This window comes from Gavia stellata, chromosome 7, assembly GCF_030936135.1.
Source record: "Gavia stellata isolate bGavSte3 chromosome 7, bGavSte3.hap2, whole genome shotgun sequence".
Taxonomy (NCBI): domain Eukaryota; kingdom Metazoa; phylum Chordata; class Aves; order Gaviiformes; family Gaviidae; genus Gavia; species Gavia stellata.
Window position 1 is genome coordinate 10,349,981 of NC_082600.1, and position 21,421 is coordinate 10,371,401.

General features: G+C 38.0%; 1 protein-coding gene across 1 annotated transcript in view; it reads left to right on the top strand.

Moving 5' to 3' along the window:
- The window catches only part of JAG2 (jagged canonical Notch ligand 2), a 70,882-nt gene extending 51,667 nt beyond the window's left edge, over positions 1–19,215 (top strand). Inside the window, exons 12-26 of the mRNA XM_059819563.1 lie at positions 95–268; positions 2,458–2,608; positions 2,908–3,072; positions 3,671–3,784; positions 5,952–6,065; positions 6,447–6,560; positions 7,488–7,604; positions 8,604–8,631; positions 9,686–9,771; positions 12,030–12,143; positions 12,316–12,431; positions 14,045–14,290; positions 14,723–14,854; positions 15,867–16,023; positions 18,572–19,215. Coding sequence (XP_059675546.1) covers positions 95–268; positions 2,458–2,608; positions 2,908–3,072; positions 3,671–3,784; positions 5,952–6,065; positions 6,447–6,560; positions 7,488–7,604; positions 8,604–8,631; positions 9,686–9,771; positions 12,030–12,143; positions 12,316–12,431; positions 14,045–14,290; positions 14,723–14,854; positions 15,867–16,023; positions 18,572–19,044 — 2,301 coding nt within the window. The 3' untranslated portion in view covers positions 19,045–19,215. The remainder of the gene's footprint in view (positions 1–94; positions 269–2,457; positions 2,609–2,907; positions 3,073–3,670; positions 3,785–5,951; positions 6,066–6,446; positions 6,561–7,487; positions 7,605–8,603; positions 8,632–9,685; positions 9,772–12,029; positions 12,144–12,315; positions 12,432–14,044; positions 14,291–14,722; positions 14,855–15,866; positions 16,024–18,571) is intronic.
- Positions 19,216–21,421: the final 2,206 nt, after the last annotated feature.

Sequence of the window (21,421 nt, forward strand, 5' to 3'; positions counted from 1 at the left end):
CAGAATATAGAAGTAACTTGAATTCTTGTGTGCAAGTTTTCTCAATAAGCAAATCTTTCTACTTTTGCTTTTTTCCACGCCCCCCTCTGTGAAGGATGAAGTGAATGATTACCGTTGCTTATGCCCTCGTGGTTTCACAGGAAAAAACTGTGAGACAGAAACAAATGAGTGTGAAAGCAATCCATGCCAAAATGGAGGCCGTTGCAAAGACCTGGTGAATGGATTCAGTTGCCTGTGTTCACAGGGCTTCTCAGGAGTCTTCTGTGAGGTGAGGGCAGTGGTGACATTACTGCAATACTTTTCATGGATTGAGTTCTTGAAAGAAACCTATTTCTGGGTTTGAATGGGAGTAATCCAAGCCTAAAGCATTACTGACTAACGTAGCTGTTACTTGACACTCTGAATAAGCAAATTTGTTGTGCAGTACTGTCATAGTAGCTGTAACACTTGAATTTGCAGCCTGATAAACTGCAAGTTGTTGCATATAGGTGATGGCTCTTCTAAATTTTTTAAGGCTGCAAGTATTCCTTAAGCTTGAAACATTTTCCTTTGCGGTTTTCAGGACCTGCGTCCTTTTGTTATACTAGAATGTTTTAGGTCTTCATCCTAATAACTCTGAAGTACATAATTGAATTACCTTTCAAGTAATCCTACTGCTGTTGGTAGGAGTATCTGCATAGTTAAAGGCAGGCAGAAACGCAAGTATTAGCTCTGAGAACCTTCTGTTTTGAGATCATTTTAGGAACATGTAGTTCTAGTGCTTAAATAAGGATTCAGATCTGAAATACTGACGTGCTAGTGATAATTCATGAAGTACTTAATGATAATGAAGATCTACCTCTTTCTAGGGAGGACATTAGACTTCTCAGTGTAAAATTATACTGCACGAAACATGTACTTTCTGCCTTTTGCTGATAGCCAAATTCACATAAGTGTTACAGTTAGAAAGGCAGCATCAACTGGAGGCATTGGATTAGAATTTGGTTGGATTTGCTGCAGAATTTTTCGTGGAGGACGTTGGAGTGATCTCTCTTAAATGCTGAAGTAATTTTATTCTGTATTATTGGCATTGTTAAAGAAACAAAGTCCTCTTATTCAACATTAAAAAGGGTTGCGGATACTGCCCAGTTTAATAAAACTGGTGCAGTACCTCATAGCTCATGTACAATTTCTACATAAGGATCATACCTTGAGTGCTCTACACTTGGCTAATTCATACCATACTGTGAATTAAAGTTTTAGCAAATCTGTTTGAATAATATGGGGGAGTTGGCTGCTTGCCTTGTGTGTTGCAGGAAATATCTACCATTGATTCCAGACGCTGAAGTACCAGCTACTGAACTTGCATTGGGAAGGGGAAATTTACACTAATGGAAGGAAATATTACTTAACACCATTTCTGTTCTTTCTGTTTTGGTTAGCTTTGAATTTTTCTCCTATTTCGCTGTTTTTAGTAGTTCTGTAGCTACCAAATCAACTATCAGACTTAATTTTTTGTCTGTAAGGTTGAGAAAGGTATCTTTCTCACAGAAGAGATGTGAAGAGGGGAAAATTCACTTGAGGGGAGGAAAGCAATCCTTAAGAATAACAATTTGGAGGAAAGATACTGTGATGTAACAATATCCCTTTTGGGGGATGCTTTGTGGATTTTGAGGCCAACTTAGGGCATCACCAGTCAGTGATCTTGTGTGTCAATCTAAGATGTAGAAGAAGCAGAATTGCTTTGCTACAGCAATTTATCTGTGTTAAGGGTTATATTATGAAAGCTAGGTTTAAATTTTGCTTTTTTTGAATGAGGTGGTAAGAAGTGTTCAAAATATACCTAGTATTTCTGTGTGTAAATTGCATGGTGATAGTATTTGTAAGAATAAGGCCCTGAGTCGCTTGGTCTAACTAGACCTACTTGGAGCAGGAGGTGGGAGTAGCTGACCTCTAGAGGTCCCTTCCAAGCTGTGTGGTTCTATAATAAATTCTATGTGTTGATTGAGATGGGAAGAGAAGTTGCTCTAGAGAATACGATTTTTTTTTAAGGTTCTGTGTATTTTAAGTGTCTGGCAGACACAAAGCTGACAAGTGCACTGGTATTTAACTTGCATTATAGCACTTAGTATGTGGGTGTGAAGTATGAGAAGATACTTTAATGATCCAGAGTAGTCACAGTAAGATGTCTTTTAATGGCTTGTTCTTTGCTACCTAAGTTATTGCAAATGTGCTTGTTCAGCTTCCTGCAAAGGAATATCTTTTAGCAGTATCAGAAATGCTTTGTGTTAGGATTGACTAAAGTAACCTGGAGTTTGTCTGTGTTGCAGGATGGAATGCAATATATATGATTCATAAACCTTCTTAAAACTCGAGGTTCCTTGTAAATTAGCTTCATCTGTGTCTTTGGCAACACAGATAATGCTGCTTACTCCTGGGAAATGAAGCAGCTGCTGCTAACTATGCTCTCTCTTACAGATGGATATTGATTTCTGTGAACCTAATCCTTGCCAGAATGGGGCTAAATGCTATGATCTGGGAGGAGATTATTACTGTGCCTGCCCTGATGACTACGATGGAAAGAATTGTTCTCATCTCAAGGACCACTGCAAGAACAATTCTTGTAAAGGTACCTGCTGTTGTCCAGAAAATTGTCTTAATGTATTGGTGGTATATTAAAAAAGAAAAGTAGTATTTCTGGAAATAGCATAAAGCAGAAACATTTTTATTGTATTCACTTGGACTTTGTGAAATAGTGAGGCAGTGAGAAGAAATGCTTGTAACAGTCCTTATTTATAAAGAGGTAGGGGGTAACTGATAGTTAACTTTTAAATTTTGACTAGTCTTAATTTTTGGATAACTCTTTTAAAACTAAGAGCTGATTGGTGATGCATATTATTCCTCTGATGATATACTTCTCATTCTTAGTAATAGACAGCTGTACAATAGAAGTCTTCACTAATGCTACCCAAGAAGGAATCCGTTTCATTTCGTCTAATGTTTGTGGGCCTCATGGACGGTGTATTAGTCAGCCAGGAGGGAATTTTACTTGTGCCTGTGAAAGAGGTTTTACTGGAATATATTGTCATGAAAGTAAGTAGGAGTTTTTTCTAAATTATTTTCTTGCTCTAAAAAGTCCTTAAAGTTCTTGTTATGAAGCTTTACAACATAAAAGAAAACATAAAGATTTTAGTAAAGTTGCGTAGAGCGTTATTTCAGGCGTACTGCTTGAAATCCAGTTTCTTCTGGTAACAGTTGTCTTTGTAGTGGTTCACCCTTCCTCTGTGAAATAAAACTGGTTTTAGTCCAACTTCAATGTGAATGTATCTGTACCCACTACCTTTACATACAGTCTTACAAGAAACCATGAATTTCTCCAACATGCAGGTGGTAAGAAGGGACAGACACATTGACAGCACAGCTTAGGAGCATGTGTATTGCTGTTTCAGGTATTTTTTTGAACACCTGGATATTTTTGCTAGGTGAACTTAATGCTCTGGTTCGACTTGCTGCATGAGAGAAAATACATCTAGAAACCTTACCAGGTCTGAAAATGGATGTTTGATTTGTTTTTATGTATGTACAAATGGAGTATAACTTCGTGCTGCTTTTCTTAGAGACCCAAGTGTAGATCACTCCTCTAGGTAGGTGAAGACAGCCTTGAGCAATAACTGTTGACCTTTTGTCGTAGATATCAATGATTGTCTTGGGAAACCTTGCAAGAATGGTGGGACATGCATCGATGAAGTTGATTCATTTAGATGTTTCTGCTCAAGTGGCTGGGAAGGAGAATTGTGTGACACAAGTGAGTACCGCTAAGCATTTCAGGGTCAAATCACAGAATCATTAAGGTTGGAAAAGACCTGTAAGATCATCAAGTCCAACCATCAACCCAACACCACCATGTCCACTAAACCATGTCCTTAAGTGCCATGTCTACACGTTCCTTGAACACCTCCAGTGATGGTGACTCCACCACCTCCCTGGGCAGCCTGTTCCAATGTTTGACCACTCTCTCGGTAAAGAAATTTTTCCTAATACCCAGTCTAAACCTCCCCTGGTGTAACTTGAGGCCATTTCCCCTTGTCCTGTCGCTAGTCACTTGGGAGAAGAGACCAACACCCACCTCTCTACAACCCCCTTGCAGGTAGTTGTAGAGAGTGGTAAGGTCTCCCCTGAGCCTCCTCTTCTCCAGACTAAACAACCCCAGTTCTCTCAGCTGCTCCTCAGAAGACTCGTGCTCCAGACCCCTCACCAGGTTCGCTGCCCTTCTCTGGACACGGTCCAGCACCTCAATGTCCTTCTTGCAGCGAGGGGCCCAAAACTGAACACAGGATTCAAGGTGCGGCCTCACCAGGGCTGAGTACAGGGGCACGATCACTTCCCGAGTCCTGCTGGCCACACTATTTCTGATACAGGCCAATATTGTAACTTTGCTGTAACCGTTAGTGATGGTTGGTACGTGGTTAATAATAATGGGGTAGTTTTTCTGTTCTATAATTACAGTCTACCCAGTGTTGTTTGCAAAGATATTTTCAAGAAGATTTTTGGGTAGCAGCTCTAAAAAGCTCAGTTCCTTTAATAGGATCGTAATCTGATTCTTTGGTATAGTACAGGATATATCTCAGGAGGACAGAATGTCTTTTTCTCCTGAAGAGAGGTAAAAGTGAATATACTGTGTTAGGGGGTCTACTCATTATATTGCTTTTATTGCTATAAGCATATGTACTTACTTACTGTACCTAAGTTTGTCCCTTACCTAATCTACTCATACACAGTAGTTTCAAAACTTGAAAAGCCTTTTAGCTTTAAGCCAGTGCAAGCTATAATGTGCATCCACCTTACTGAAGGAATTTATAAATTTACTATCTGCTCCTTTAGTAAGAAGAGATCTGTGGAAGCCTGAATTTTTACGCAATGAATATCATGAGTCAGTGTTTTGTATTCCGGATTCAGTGGGAGCAGGCCTTTACTCTTGCTGCTCTGGCTTGAGATGTATTGGGCCTTAGTTGACAAAGAAGTGTACTGTGTCAGTTCATAGTTAAGTTACCTCAGAGGAAACTGCAGTTGGTTCTTTTTCTACTCTGAATGAAGCCCCTTCTAAAACATGATGGCAAGGACTTGCTGAGACTTACTACAGTACATGCACCAATTGAGATATGAAATAAAGACGGAGAAGCTTTTGGCAGCTGTCACTGTCAAAAGAACTTTTTGTGTGGTCTAGATGAAGTTTGGTCTGAAATAATTATGTGCTGTCTACTAAAATGTTTGTCTCGATGTGGCATTGTGGGATGTAGCTTGATGGGCATGGTGCTGTGTGGTGTTGGGTGGGTTGGTTTTTGGTGTGTTGTGGTTTGTTGTTGGGTTTTTTTTGTTGGTTTTTTTTGTTGTTTTTTTTTTAAGGTTGGACTTGATGATCTTACAGGTCTTTTCCAACCTTAGTGATTCTGTGATTCTGAGTGAAAAGAATTTTCTCTAACATTCATGTATGTGTATGTATATATTTATGTGTATGTATACGCACATAAATATGTATACGTACGGTCAAACCATCTAATGGCTTTAACTCTCTGTATTTTGAGATACAAAGCAGGAGAGGGAGCCTTAATTGTGTCATGTGAATGTCCTGGGTTGGGGCTCCTTTTCAGGACATTGTGGTTCCTACTAGAATGTTTTCTCTGAAGTTCACCTTACAGCTGTTTGCTGGAAAAATTAACTACTTTGGTGCTCTACATAGGAGTCATACTGAATGAAACTTTTTCTCTTAAGCTGTCAGAAAATCTTTCATAGTTTGTGGTGTTCTGTATTAAATCAGAGTTTTGTCCTTGCTTATATAAAGATAACCCCATAACAATTAGGAAATTCATCTTCCCAAATAGTACACAATTTCTTTCCTTTATAAAGAAGTATTTTATACTTTCTCATGGCCTTGGCTAGGCTAGATCATCTAATTTGAATAATGCTTTTTCTAGATTTCAATGACTGTTCTCCTAACCCATGTCACAACGGTGGCCGATGCATTGATTTGGTAAATGACTTCTATTGTGAATGTAAGAATGACTGGAAAGGCAAAACTTGCCATTCACGTAAGTGTTCTTTACTTTGATCTTTAGTTTACCCAAAGATTTGTTTTCTTTCTTCTCATGAGACTAGAGTTCCTGAAATTTAAAATAAAACAATTGCAGTGCAATAATAGGCATATTTTCATTACTTCTTCCAGTTTCCCAGCAACAAAATGGAACATTTAAAAATGTATTCCTTCATGTAGCGAAATAGTATTGTAAGAGATGCCCTTAGATTCCACTCCTTTTTGTTTAATGTAGTACAGCAAGTGGAACTATGTGTTTCTAGTACTGTTGCATTTAAATATAAAGCCTCTTTAAAAGTAATTTTGTGATTAAAAAGTACCTAGTCTTAAAATTCAGCAAGACCAGTGGAAATTAAAACCATTTTATTGTGATGCATAGGTGAATACCAATGTGATGCGAATACTTGTAGCAATGGTGGAACATGCTATGATGATGGAGACACATTCCGCTGTTCATGTCCTCCAGAATGGATAGGAAGTACTTGCAACACTGGTAAGCTTTTTAAATTGTCTACAGATAAAGCCAGAAGTAGAAGAGAAGTGTTTAAATAATACTTAACTGTTTAGTAAATAGGCACACTGTTCTTCTAGCTGGCTAGTTCAAAGCTGTTCCAGTTGGCTGGTGACTGAAGTTTAGAGTAATTTCTTCTACTCACCTGACATGATACTGATTTTTAGGAAGTTGTTCTCTGCAGGCTGCCTACACGGTCTTTTACATAGCTTCTCCTAAGCAGATTTGGAACACTTGGACTTGTGTCTTGACTTCTCTATTAGTCTTTAGAGACCCTGTGTAAGGGTTTTCTTGGGAACTTAGTCCCCCACTTTGCAAGGTGCATCATGTGAATAAGTTTGTGATCGAGAGGCATATGAGCAGACATACTCAGGAAAAATGAAATGAAGTGGTTCTTCCTAGGAGATTTGTGGGGTTACTGCCTGCTGTAGGGAACTACTGTTGATCTTTTTGTGGATTGAATGTAGTCTCCCTGGTACATTTTTCTGAATATGAAACTTCCATTAGGACCAAGAAGTTGGATGAAGGTAATTTAGTATAGTTTTTCTACTTTTTAGATACAATTGCAGCATTTAATAAAAATCTGAACTTAAATATTAGTATGTTATTATGAAGTACACCTCACGACCCATGTAACTCACTGCCAAAGTAGGAATGTAGCAGTATTTTAAGGATGCTTCACAGATGGGGAAAAAATAGATATTTTTTTTTTTTTATAAAACTTCACAGTTCAATCAAACAATTGAACTGGGATGATGGTGAAGGTAGGTGAGAGATTACCATGCAATGTGACTATTGTTGGAGTCTTTTGACCTTCATGTAAGTCTTGCACTGTTGACTTAAATGCTGTTCAGGATTGTGATACTGACATATCCAGATGATAGATAGAAACCTTTTCTGTTTTCAAAGCTAAAAACAGCAGCTGTATTCCAAACCCTTGCATGAATGGCGGAACATGCGTTGGCAGTGGCGATTCCTTTTCTTGCATCTGCAAAGAAGGATGGGAAGGACGTACATGCACTCAGAGTAAGGCTTTTCTCCTTTCTTCCCCTGCGTTCCCTTGGGATACTAGGAGTGTCTGGCACAGAGCTGTTAACTGAAACAAAGCAAGTTTCATGTGCCAAAATACCTGAATCATTCAGGGTGGGAGGTGGGTAAAGATGATGATGCTCGAGTAATGAATGAAGAACTTTTCATGCTGCTTTTTGCACCTAGTATCTGCCAAAATAAGCCTTTCAACCTTCTGTAGAAATACAATTTTGGGGAACATGTGCAGAGCAAAAAAATCCTCACAAAAATACTGATTTTAATAATGAAAAGTATGTGGAAAGGCAGACAGTAGTGTATATTCCATCATTTTCTCTGAGGATAGCAGTTAACTACTTTGAAATACCAATACAATGAATTGTTTAGGTGGAGTAAAGCCTGCAACTTTGATTTTATTTTCTTTTCCAAGGCGTAACATGGTGTGTGTGGGGAGGGAAATCCAAAGTTGAGCTCTAAATCTAGTGTGAAGTTACTGTAGTATTGACGTATGTCCTAATTAGCTGTTTAAATCTGACAGTGCTAGTATAAATGCTAACAAATAATTCAGAGCCGTTTATAATTTGAAAGATTTGTTTAAGAAATCTGGCTAGTTGCACATATACATATGTAGTGCCAAAGTAGCAGCAATCCCTTAGAAAGCTTTTAGAGCCTGGTTGAATTACCTACTACCAATGCAACCGATACCCTGTTTTATTTCTGTTATGTTGCCATCATGCTGCATATCAGTCTGTGCTGTTGATCTATAAAAATACACCAAAGTTGTAAAATCTTGCATTTGTCAGTCTATTCATAAAATTTAAGGTATTTCATTTGTATGTCAGGTCTAATTGAACTTTCTTTGCAAATGCAGAAGAAAATGTTCAAATCGGTATTTTTCTTTTGTTTTCTTTATCAAATATAGTGTCTGTTGAACTAAATACTATACATTAGAAAAGAAACATGCCACTAGTTACACTAGTCTGTATTGTTTTTTTATAGATACCAATGACTGCAACCCTCATCCATGGTAAGTATGCGAACTGCAGTTCTGTACCTATTGTGAAAATAAAAGTGAGCACAGTAATATGGATTTTCATTCAAGATTAGAACTAATTCTACTGTAAAATAATTGAAGCCAGCCTCTGTAAAAATCTTAAAACAGTTTTTTGCCATACCTTATCTATTCCTTGACAGCAACAAAGGCCACAAAACAATCCTTAGTTGATTCATATATGAACAGATAAAAGTATTTTAGTGTAGCCTTCATGCCAGAACTGACTAGTGAATTACTGGGACATGAAATGAATCAGACTTGATAACATTTCAAGCATGTACAATTGAGCTTTAGAATAAAAAATGAGAAATCAAAACCCATTAGTTTTCAATAAATCATTTTAGATAATATAAAGATGTCCTGTTAGATCAAATACTATGTATGACTGTGTTTTAAAAACAAAATTAATTTTTTGGAAAATACAATGAGAAGATTTTAAATATAGAGGGGGTTTATTCATGGTTGCAAGGAAAAAGTACTGATGTGGGTGAAGCAAACCATCTACCTTTATTTTTCTCTGTTGTCCATTCTGGTGCAATAACCTGTACTTCATGTATTAAAAAAAATAAAGAAAAAACCTTGCAAAAGGTCAGGCTTTCTCCATATTCACTTTACAGTGCTGTTTTATCTCCTTGAGTTCTGTTGATATACTTCCCCACACATGCACACACTTTGTAGGATGTTGCTGTTTTAACAGGTGACTTACTAAGCAATATTGTTTATGTAACATTATGCTTTCTGTGTTGATGGCGATAGATCGTCCCCCTAAACAGCAGCAGAAGGTTTAACAAAGCTTTAATTAGAGACCAATGAAACAATGTAGATGGCTTATTAAGTAGACTTGTATTATGAATTAGCAGGGACTTTTTAATTCTGCATTGTTGAATAGTGAGAAAGTACTGTGAATAGGGACAATAGAAATCTGCATTTGAACACGCTGCACGAGGCCTGTGGTTTTTGCTGATCTTTAGACAGTGAATCTACCCTGAGAACGCTTGGTGTGATGGTAAGTTTATTATTTTTACAGTTACAATGGAGGCATCTGTGTTGATGGTGTGAATTGGTTTCGATGTGAATGTGCGCCTGGGTTTGCTGGTCCTGACTGCAGAATTAGTAAGTACCTGTATGGGTAAAGACCTGAAAGGTTGTACTATTCTGACACACAAATAGGAAAGAATACCCTGTGACCCTTTTAGCATTATGTTAGCTGAATTCCGAATAATGAAGCAGAAGCCACCTGTCAGTCAGCCAGGTACTGATATCTTGTAAATGATGGCAACTTAAGTTCTTTTCTTCATTTCATTAAATGGAACTGAAATGAGTTGGCTTAAATTGTACTCAAAGACTTGGTTGCTGGATTTTATCAGACATTTCTGAAGGTTCTAGGGTGCTGGCATCATAGAAGCTTATTAAGTATTTTTCTTGATAAGCAACTTGTCGTTAAAGATGACATGTATCACTAGGTGTTCCATTTAACATTAGAAAGTGAAACCCACTGAGACATTGCAAATTAAAACAAAGGCATCAGGAGTGTAGTGCTGGCATGTGAATTAGCATAAAGACGTATGATAGAGGTCTTTCAAAGCTATAAACCAAACTTGTTACACTGCAATTATTCTGAAGGATAGAAACTGAAAAGAAGGGGGAGCAAAAGACCCTAAAACTGCATTGAAGTGTTGCGGGAGGTTTTGGTTTTGTTTGTTTTTTTTGAAATGGAGTATTACCATTTTGACTTGCCTGTGATAGATACCTTAATTTTACTTTGTCTTATTTCTACCTCTTCAGAAGCTCGGACTTTGTCTTCTGTAGCCTCAAGGCTGTTGGGCTTGGTCCTTCCACTCCATCAGTATGGTGGTGTGCTTTCAGGTTGAGATTTCATCCTCATTCTGGCAGATAGTAAATGAACCAACACCTCTAGTCAGAGGGTGACTGTAGCACTTGTGGTAGCGTCAACTTAGTGATCTCTGGATATAGAACCAGGGATGGCAGGTAATCATGTATATAGATCGAGACATGCAGTGAGGGATATTGAGTTTTCCTTTTCCAGACAAGAAATGCAGAGAGGACTATTTGTAGTCAAAGGCAAATACTGTGCATTTGTAATGGGACTGCAGACTCTTTTTTTTTTCTTGTTTAGACTGGTATAGAAAAAAAGGAGTAGCTCTGACAAAAATGCCTTTTATGGCAGTAACAAAAATAGAGTTAACAGTTGCTTTTTTTCAGCATACAGAGACTAGAGAATCTTAAACCAACTAGCTTGAAGAGAGGAGGAAAGAGTAGTTAAACCCTGTAGTAGTTTAGATACTTTTGTATTTGCATAAAACTTCATCTTGGAGCACTTCTGAAGGAAGCTAGAATAGAACGGAAAGCCCTTTCACATTCATTTGGTATTTTCCATTGCCTATATGAGTAACAGTGTCACTACTACCATTTATGATATTCACTTTCTAAGTCCAGCCCTTTAAACACAGGAGATGAGTTGATACTGTGCATCAGTCGAGAACTGGTGTTTAAACAGTTTTTCTGAGGGGTTGAAGTGGGCATTCATTTACAATGGAAACCTTTTGAAAGATGTCTTGGAAGAGAATGGTTATGGTTGAAAATTAAGCAGTTGGTGCCTGTGGCTCACAACTTGACAGGTGGTTTCTGTTGCGTTTGGTAGACTGTTGCATAAATTAGTGTTGGTCACTTCCCCAGGATAACAAATAACAGGTTGCTACACATCTGAATGGACCATGCTTCCCTGCCTTTTTCAATAGATTTCTGTGGCTAAGTCTCTAAATCTTCGAAGCCTTTGGGTTTTTTAAGAGGCCTCTGTGCTAAGAGTGTATGTACTAAATAAATCTACTCAGTATTTCAAGGTTATTAAGAACAGTAATATCAAATGTCTGTTACACACTAAACTATTACTCTTATGGTGAATTGTATTGCAGTAAGTCACTTTTTTTTGAGCACTGTTGAGCCAATTCATTGTTTAGCTCTTGCACTGTGCTAACTTCCTGAAAGCATGTGCTTTTCTAGGAAGCCTAAATGTCTGAGATTAGTGCCAGAACAGGTTATGGGACTTCAGTTCTGTAGCTGAATGTGGAGAAGACATAAGCACCTTCAGCTGTCCGACACCTCTGCTCTGTGAGATGAGTCAGCATATGTCTGCTGCTTTGATGACCAGAACTTCAATTAGGGTGCAATTATGAGAAATCTGTTAGAGGTTACTGCTGAAATGGTAGAACTATCCAATTAGGAGATTAATTCTGAAGCCAAACTGTCCTTTGCTTGTTAAGAAAGCAGGTATTGTCAGTTTACATCTCAATAAATGTTTAATTACCATGTCCTATGTCCTTGCTATTGAGTTTTACCTGTGTTCTGTCTAGATATTGATGAATGCCAGTCTTCCCCTTGTGGATATGGTGCCACTTGTATAGATGAAATAAATGGATACCGATGCACTTGTCCCCCTGGAAGAATTGGTCCGAGGTGCCAAGAAGGTATATCTGCTATGAACCTTTACCCAAAAAACAGTAGGGTACAATGTAGCCAGTATAGAGTTTATATACAGTAGTCTGTGTAAGGAACAGTAGCTAGTATTTTTTTGATTTAAATTTGTATAGCTTCAGTAACTTGAAGAGGTGAAGTGTCTGAGTGTGCTTTTTTTCTTAGTTATTGGAATTGGAAAACCTTGCTGGCATAAAGGAATGACCTTTCCCCATGGCAGCAGGTGGGATCAAGAATGCAACAACTGCCACTGTTTGGATGGCCGTATTGACTGCACCAAGGTAGGCATTTTGACCTATTTTCTTAAATCCTTCTGGCTGAAACAAACCTATTATTGTTCTTCATGCAGAAGTTAATTTTTGGTTTTTTCCATCTAGACTCTTGTATAGGTCTCCCCCAAACTGCCTTTGGGGAAAAAAAAAGTGTCTAATGACTTCCTGTAAAAAATATTTATGGGATTGTCTTTATAATCATAAGCTACTGTCCTGCTCTCTACCTGCTAGAACAAGCTCTTTAGAAGCAGACAGGCATTTTTTGCAGAAGAGGAAATATGAACTGGAATGGAATAATGATCCTTGAAAGGATAAATAAAACACTCTGCCAAAGCTTTGCAAACACTGTTTTAGAGCTCCTAATTTTTTGAAATGTTAGTTCCAAGGTAAAGGGCATGTAGGAAGAAATATTTCTTCAGTGGGTAATAATCGCCTTTTTGTATTGTCCTTCAGTAGGTTTATGAATTGAAAATTGCAACCTTTGTATATTTATTACAGACTATATCCTGGTGGTTGTGACCTAGAAAAAGTAAGACTGGCTTTTCAGCCCTCCTGAGATAGCATTTCTCAGTGGATTTGTGGTACCTGTGCAGCTTTACATCACAGCTGGAGAGAGACAAGATCAGTGCTGCTTACAAGTTGTAGGGCTGGGTGGGTGGCTTCAGATGAGCACTAATAGCACTTAAAACATTGCCTCACACAGCAGTTCTCCCACGTTTCACTGGAAGCACCAGTTTAAAAAACTCTGGGTCTTATTAACCTATCCAGCCTTAATCTTAATTTGTTTAGCTAGATATGCACTGTAGACAAATAACTAAATCTTGCACTTAGTTAGAAATGCTATTTTAGACCCTTTATGGTGTTGTGATTTCAAGTTTGAGATGTCTTCAGAAGATAACAGTACGTGAAGGTAACTAGAATCTCAGAAATGGTGGTGTGGTAAATGCAGCTTATCCATATATGGTGTTTGGTTCTTTTTTGTAATGTAACAATATGCTTTCTTGCTGACAGTTGTGCTTTAAGAAATCCGTAAGTTCCAAAACTAATAGCTGTGTAGTATTATATAGAATCTTAAAAGTTACATCATGAAATGGAGCTGTGTTTGGAAGCTTGCTGCACCTCAGCAACGTGGGGATACCAGCATACTGTGTTCTTTTGGGACAGTGGTTGAAGTGACAGTGCTTATCACCAGTGTGCATCAGTTCTTAACATCTTCAGCATTCTGTGGCAAGGATCTCAGTATAAATATTGAAGCGAAATTAATCCTTGTGGAGGTGTTTCTCTTTCTAGATTATAGAAGCCTAGATGACTAGTTTAAAGTAAATGCTTAAACTTCTGTATAACTCAGTTACGTGGGACAAATCTGTAAGTGTCTAAGGAGGTATGCCTAGTCATTGGTGTCTCAGGTAATCTTTGCACAATTTTTACTCTTTTGTCCATACAAAATGTCCTTGTTTTGTGAAAGAGCAGCTCCCTCTATTACTGGGACTACAGCGGTATTGAAATAATGGATTTTTTTTCAGTCAGTAGTAGATCATGACCATCTTATGTGAATTGCTTGTTTTGATTTGATGCATAAGAGCAATTAACTGTAACAGTACTTTGTTCTTTTTAATTTCTAGGTGTGGTGTGGGAAAAAACCTTGTCTGTTACACAAACACTGGGATAATTCAAATAACCAGTGTCCCATGGGTCAAGAATGCCAGGAGAAGTATATGAAATGTTTTCAGCCACCATGCACAGACTGGGGAGAATGCAGTGCCTCTGAACCTCTGCCTGCCAATATCAAGTGTCTGCCTAATTCTGGATACTTGGACAATGACTGTGCTAGAATTACTTTAATTTTTAATGGAGACAAAGTCCCCCAGGTGAGAACAGATTATTAATGAAGTATGGCAATATATGTAAGGATATATTCCATGTCAAAGCATGGAAGATTAATGTTTGTAATACGACTCCTTGCTGCCATAAACTTGCAAAATTTACTATTAGATTCCTCTGTTGCTATTAATTGTGCTTTGTCTAAAGGGCGAGGCAAAACTAGGGTTTGTACTGAATGTTGTATTTTCTTTTTTAAATCTCGGAGAACTACTTTCTTACATTTCAAGATGGGCTCAGACTGTACTAGGATAGTCATGCAAGCTCAGTTTCTTGTCCATCATTCCAAAACCCTGTTCTTCACTTTTCTGCCCTTTCTTGCTGCCTTCATCAGGTCTCAGTAGCTGCAAAACCTCTGAAGATTTTTATGTACCATTTTTTTACTTGAACTAAAGTCTTACAATCTCCTTTGCTTTTAACAGGGCACTACAACTGAAAATATCTGTTCTGAAATCCGGTATTTACCAGCTACTAGAACTGTTTCTAGGGACAGAACTCTGATAATATTATGTGATCTGTCTTACTCCACAGAGAATGCAGTGGAAGTTGCTATTGTAAGTATGCCACTTGTATTAATATATATAGGAAAACTTTTTCTTAATAGTTTGAGCTCGGGAAGAGGTGGTTTAAGCTTGTTTCACTTCAGTGCAGGTAGTGTAATCTGTGGCTTAGTCTGACTGCAAAGCCATTTTGTGATCTCACAATTTCCTATAATGCTAGATAGCTGAAACTGCCGGTTTTGTTAATGACAGAACAGACAGACAACCTCCTGATAAATGACTTTAAAGACTAATTCAGCCCAAACTAGTGAATAAGTGCCTATCTGTTCTGTCAAAACTTGGTCTATTGACCTCCTCAGTAAGGAGATACAGTTGCAGGTGGCTGGATTGGATCTTGTGAAGAAGTTTCTGCTATGCATTTAGAGTATGGCTGCTTCAGTAGTTCATTAAATACATTAAGTGCTAAGTGGGAAGTGGAAGAACGTGCATGTTGATCAGATGAAAGTAACTGTTGCCCTACTGAGCTAAAGACTTGCTTTAGAGGCATTTACAGCCCAATTATTCAATGCTTACCTGTTGCTTAGTTTCCAAGAAAGAGTTAATTTTCATAGTAAAGCATTTCTCCAGGCAGAAGCTGGACTGTCTGTGTCTACCAGTGCCATAAAGAACATGCTGAGCTGTGAGGCAGGAAGCAAAGTGTATGGTATAGAGCAGACTGTTAGTAGTCCCAGCTTCTACCTAGGTAATCCACAAGTCTTGAAGTGCTCCAAACTATGACTAAGTTTAGATTAGCAGTGTAAGTAACATGGAAATCAGCTGCCTTTTATTTGAGGTATGCTAGATTAGCAAGTAGGTGTGTTACCCACCAAGTCTGACACTGCATCTGCAGTTCGGATAGAGCCAGCCATGCTATTGCTACAGTGAACTTCTAGGGTTCTTTTTGTAACTACTGTAAGGTAAATTCAACCTAGTGAATTCAATTAAGATGTAGCAGGCTTTAAAAAGTAGATTTCCATGCTTAGGTGATTGCAATAACTTTTTGGTTTTCCCCTTCACTCTCTTTTAGTCTTTTGTCCCGCATCGAGATGAACAAGATAATAGTCTCATACAGAATGCTGCTAATACAATAGTAAATGCAATCACTAAGCGGCAAAACAGCACTGTTATGTTGGCAGTAACTGAAGTCAAAGTAGAGACCATCGTTGTTGGGAATTCATCATCAGGTAAGGTTCCCAATGCATATGTGCTCTGTGTGGGTGTAAGCATTTTCTGTTCCCTTACTGTCAGTCTTTTCTTATCTTTCTTTACATGTTAGGGAAAATGATAGGTCGGGTTGTTTCTTTAATTGGTATTTCTAACGGAAGAGAAAGTGGCTTTAAAAATCAAGATTCTGTGCTTGTGTGCTGGTTTAAACTTAACCTCGTCCCTAACATAATATCCCCATGTACCCTTGCCATTGTTTTGGCTCTGACTTCCAACCTCATTCTCCAGTCTAAGCATACCTTTCACAATATCAGGAGTTCTTCTCATGTGCTGTTCAAATTCTTTCCAATTTTCCTATGTTTTGCGTGCTTGTGTTCCTGCCTGGGGGGGAGGCAGGAGACTGTCTTGTGGAAGACCCTTGGTAGGCTTCAGTTCAACAAAGCCCCAGAGTGGAAATCTTACAATGGTAGACTCTCCCAACTTTTTCCTAGACCTCCACAATGTAATCTTCTGGAAGATCTTCCACCCATAGTCCAAACAATTAGTGAATTGCCTGGTTCTACTTCCCTTGCATTTCCCATCTAGGGAATGCCTTTCATCTGTTAAAGCCTTGGCAAATGTAGCATTTCCTCAGCTGCCCTGAAGGAGTGTACCAGCTTTGTTCTTGCCTTGAAGAGAAATTGCGTAGATGATAAAGAATTGAGCTGAGATTCTGACATACCTCAGCCTATTTCTTCTGATTGTGTGTTAAATGCTAGGGCGAACGGGATGGGGATTACTTTGCATCCCACCTCAATATGATTCAAAGATTCTCCTAAGAAAGTGGAGAGACTTTGATTTCTCTTGCAGCTAGTGCTAGAGAATGGTTTCCATCCACTTTTAATATGGATGATGAGTGGATGACCAGTGGCTCCTAGTTCTTTAAGTGGAGTTGTTATGAATTAAGTTGAGCCTGGACCCCATGTTCTTTGATTTGATTTCTTTTATTGTTACCCCTTAATTGGGTAAGGTAGGTGGAAACTTATCACAAAATGTGGTGTAAAGCTCTATGTCTGTGTTGAGAATCTCATTTCTGTGGGATGCTCAAGTGTGTAGATGGAGATGATCATTTAGACACTTCATTAATTTCCTCTAGCTTTAAGAAAAAAATATTCTGGATTTGGAATCTATATACAGACAGCTCTCTGTATAAGAACCTTCTATTAAGTAAACTTCGATCCACAGTCATATGACAAAATAATAGATGTGATAGCAGTGAGAATGCAAGCTTTGTATTCTGATCTTGGAGAAGCTGGTATGAAGAGCTCCTTTTTCCTTGAAGCATTTCCCCCCCATTCATGGCTTAGTATTAGGTTGCTTATGAAAAATGAGGAGAGAATAGCAGTACCATCCTTCCCCAAACTGCTAAAATACAATTTTTACATCCCTTGAGTCCAACCATGTTTACAGTTTATTCATCCCCCTTTACCAGAAGGAAATGTTTGAGAATGTCTCATATTACACGTAAGAATATTTTCAGAAGACACTTCAATGTTAGAATGAATGACCATGGTGTTGAAGCAGTCGGTTGTTTTTGTACAGCCGTTAGCAGGTTATTCTGTAAGCAATTGTCTTAAAACTGCAAAGGGAATTTACATTTGGATCAGACTTTGGAGTGGTAGGTTGACAGCATTTGTCTGCAGAGCTTTTGAGCAATCCTGCTGTCTCTACAAAAAGCAAAGCACCTCATGTCTTACTGCCTCTGACCACGTGTGAATTCTTGCTTATCAAGAAGAGTAGAAAAATGTTGGTTTCCTATCCTAGCAGTAAAGCCCTTGAGGAGGGGAAATTTCAGGAATGGTTTCCTAGAAAAAGAACCTCGGTCTCTGAGGCTGGGAGAGCACTAGTGGGGTTTGTGATTGGGAATGTGGAGAAAAGCCATTGTCTCAACTCCTTTTGTTTATTCATTGAGCAGTGAAGACTCTTACCTCTAGTGATGATATTCTGGTGTTTTACTCTGAAGTAAAATTGGAACATCCTAAAGAATGCATGATTGAGTTGGTTCCATAGCTCTAACCTGAATGTTTTTTGCGATAGTTGATACATAACTGTCTGTGGACTTGATGGTAAAGGACTCTTCTTTCTAATAGTAAACAGCACATATTTCTGATGCAAGTGCTAGTAACTTTAGAGCAACTTAGAGGCATAGTACTCTTCATAGTGTGCCTCCTGCAAGGATAGTAATTACTGAGGTTTTCTGGGCCAACTTAGCTTAGCATCTCTTTCTCAAGCACCTGCTTATATAACGGGTTTGTCCGTTGGAGGGGAAAAAACATCTCAAATGTAGCATTTCCCCCATCATCATTAAGCAGGGAAAACTCTAACTTAATTTAAACTAGTAAAGAGCATTTCTACATAGACTAGTGCATTCAGACAGTTATCATTGTGCTGTAATGACGTCTTATTTCCTTTTTCCTAAAAAATCTTTCTAGGGCTCACCTGTAGTTACAGTGGATACTTCTGCAGATGTCCAGTGCTATATATCTAGTTCTGTTAACTCAAGACTTTGGTGTTTTTTTTCCCCTCTAGATTATTTGGTTCCAATTCTTTGTGCAGTATTTAGCATTGTATGGCTGACTTGTATAATCGTCTGCGTGTGGTGGACTCGGAAGAGAAGAAAAGAGAGAGAGAGAAGTCGTCCTCCCAGAGAAGAGGGTGCCAATAACCAGTGGGCACCCTTAAATCCCATAAGAAATCCTATAGACAGATCTTACAGTAACAAAGACATTCGTTATGAATGCAAAAACTTCATATCTCCTCAAAAAAGAACTTGTGATGCAGTAGAGGAGTATGTAGAGTATGAGGAAGAGGAGGATGAAGAGGAGGAAAGAGATGAGGAAATGGACAAATTCCTCTCTCGCAAACTCACAAAGCCTTTGCCGACAAAGGCATCTGACACGTCAGAGAGCAGTCCAGTAAAGAAATCCCATCAAATAGGCAAAATGGACAACAGATCTGTAAAAAATGTGAATGCATCAAACTTTGAAGGCAGTAGAGACTAACCTGTATTTGGAATGTGGGCAGACTGTGCCTGCGCTTTCTGGGGAGGGGTAAAATTGACATCTCCGCTTTGCATCAAGGACTAAAAATATCTGGAGTCAAATGTTCATAGTTTCTTTATTTTGCGTAAAAAAAATTAAATAAATAAATAAAAAGAATAAATAAAATTTATTTTGTTTCTTTAGCCTTGTATAAATTATTCAATGACTGTCAGATAAAAAATGAGTAATCTTTGATAGTTGCTATTTTTGTAAAGTTTACTTATAATACACTCGCTGTGTGGCAGAGGAGAGGTTGTATTTTCAATATGTGTAAAGTTTATTACAAAAGACTGTACACTGTTTACAGAATGTATTTCTTTTTTATTACGTGCTCTAATTTAATGGTGGCTTTAAAACCTCCTGGTTGAGGAAATTGTGTGAACTTTAAACTGCTTTCTTGACTTTGAATCTCTATTAATGGCAGCTCACTGCACTTGTTACGTTAGTAGCTTCTGTAAGATTTTTTTTTCCAAATTTGCCTTACACACTTTGTAATAGGAACAAAAAAAATCAGAGATCTTTCAACTGTGGTTTAAAAGTGGCCTTTTTATTTCTGTTTAATTACTTTAGAATTGCAGTATTGAAGCATGTGACAAGTGCCTTGAGATTAAACTTTTTCTATAGCAACTGTCAAAGACTGCCATATCAATATAGTAAAATTGTGAGAACTCTAGGTTCCCCAACTGACACAGTTTATTTTCTAATAGTGAAAGTGCTTTTTTGTAAATATGTACATATTAAATGAATCACTCTGTATATTTGATTTAATAACTTAAATATTTTGGTTTTTTTACATGTCATTCCTTTTAATTTATGTTGCAGAAAAGGAGGTTTTATGGCAGTTTATAACACTTTTTTGGTATTATGTCCAGATTAGAAAATGATGTTAATACAATCAATGTTAGGAATCTGTTGGTCATTTGTATTTACATAGGAACATAACCACTTATGTGTAAATAGATCCAGAAATGTTTGTTTATCCCCATGTTCGGCCCATCTCAAGAACACTAATGGGTGCATCTACTGTACAGTACCAACATAGCGAGGCATTGTTTTTTTCTTTTGTGAATATGTTAATTACATGTGGTATTACTTTTTTGCGTTTAAATACAGGCCTAATGAAGGGAACAATATTTTCCTCAATCTTGTTTCTGTTGTGCTTTATTCATCTTTCGCTCTAAAGAAAAAAGGCTGGCAAGCTCAGAAGATGGGAGTACCTCATTAGAAGTGGTTGTTTGTAATGGAAGGCTTATGCGTTGTGTTTTTTTTTTTAAAGGCTTTATTATTGCTATTAACTGGGCAAACTATAAGTTTATTTTAATTGCTGAAGAAGCGTAATACTACATACACCTAGTTACCCTACCAGTGAGAGGAGCGGATGTTTGAGAGTATAAACTCTGGCCCATGAAAATGTAAACATGAATGTTTTGAAACCAGTTATTTTATACAGGAACACAGGATTTGCTTTGCAGGATCTTCTGTTTTAGTACATTTTTGTTTGACATGTTCTTAAAAAAAAAAAATTTCAGAAAAGAAACTATTTATTAAAGCATTTTATAATGATGTTTGTTGTAACTTTTTTACTTGTGCTAAATATTCAAAACTTATTTTGATAACCTGGTTAGGAGTTAGTTTAGAAAAGGGTACTGTCCTTCTCATGTTCCCCAGTATAATCCTGAGTATTTAAACCAAAAACACTTTTTTTTCCTGCTACTCTTGTAACTTTTTGTACTGTAATGCTGCTGTCTTCCATAATCTAATAAAATGATTCCCTCATTGTGTGTAAGATACTTCAGATTGTGTTTGCTTTCTAAGTGTTTGGAGTTCTGATATGGTGAGGCTAAACGCAGGAGGAGTGAAAGTCCTGATGTAACACACAGAGTGCTTCCCGTAACCTGAGCTCGCGGTCTGCATCCGAGTGCTGATACTTCCTGAGCCAGCTTGGCAGCTTTGTCCCCTGCCCACTACTGCACCACTGACAGTTTGCGCAGGAGGTGCTATCCCACATGTGGCCTAGAGACGTGGACACCTTCAGTACCTAAACCGGGACTTCCTGCACTGCCTCTTTGTAAAGGACAAAGGCTGTTTTTACTGATGGTTATTGATAGTGTGCACGATGCGCCTTTTTTGAAATAGTTTTCCTCCCAGCTGCTGAGCAGAGGCTTGTCTGAGCAGTATCGTTTTGCTTCCTTGGGTGAAAAGAGGGCTGTTGAGCATGCAGGGGCTTGAGGTGTTCTTGCCAAATAGAGTTGGATTTTTAAGTAATGCCTTCCTCCTCTATTCTGCAGCCATTCAGGCCTTTTACTTGTCATGCTCCAATTTCAGTTTAGAAGGTCTA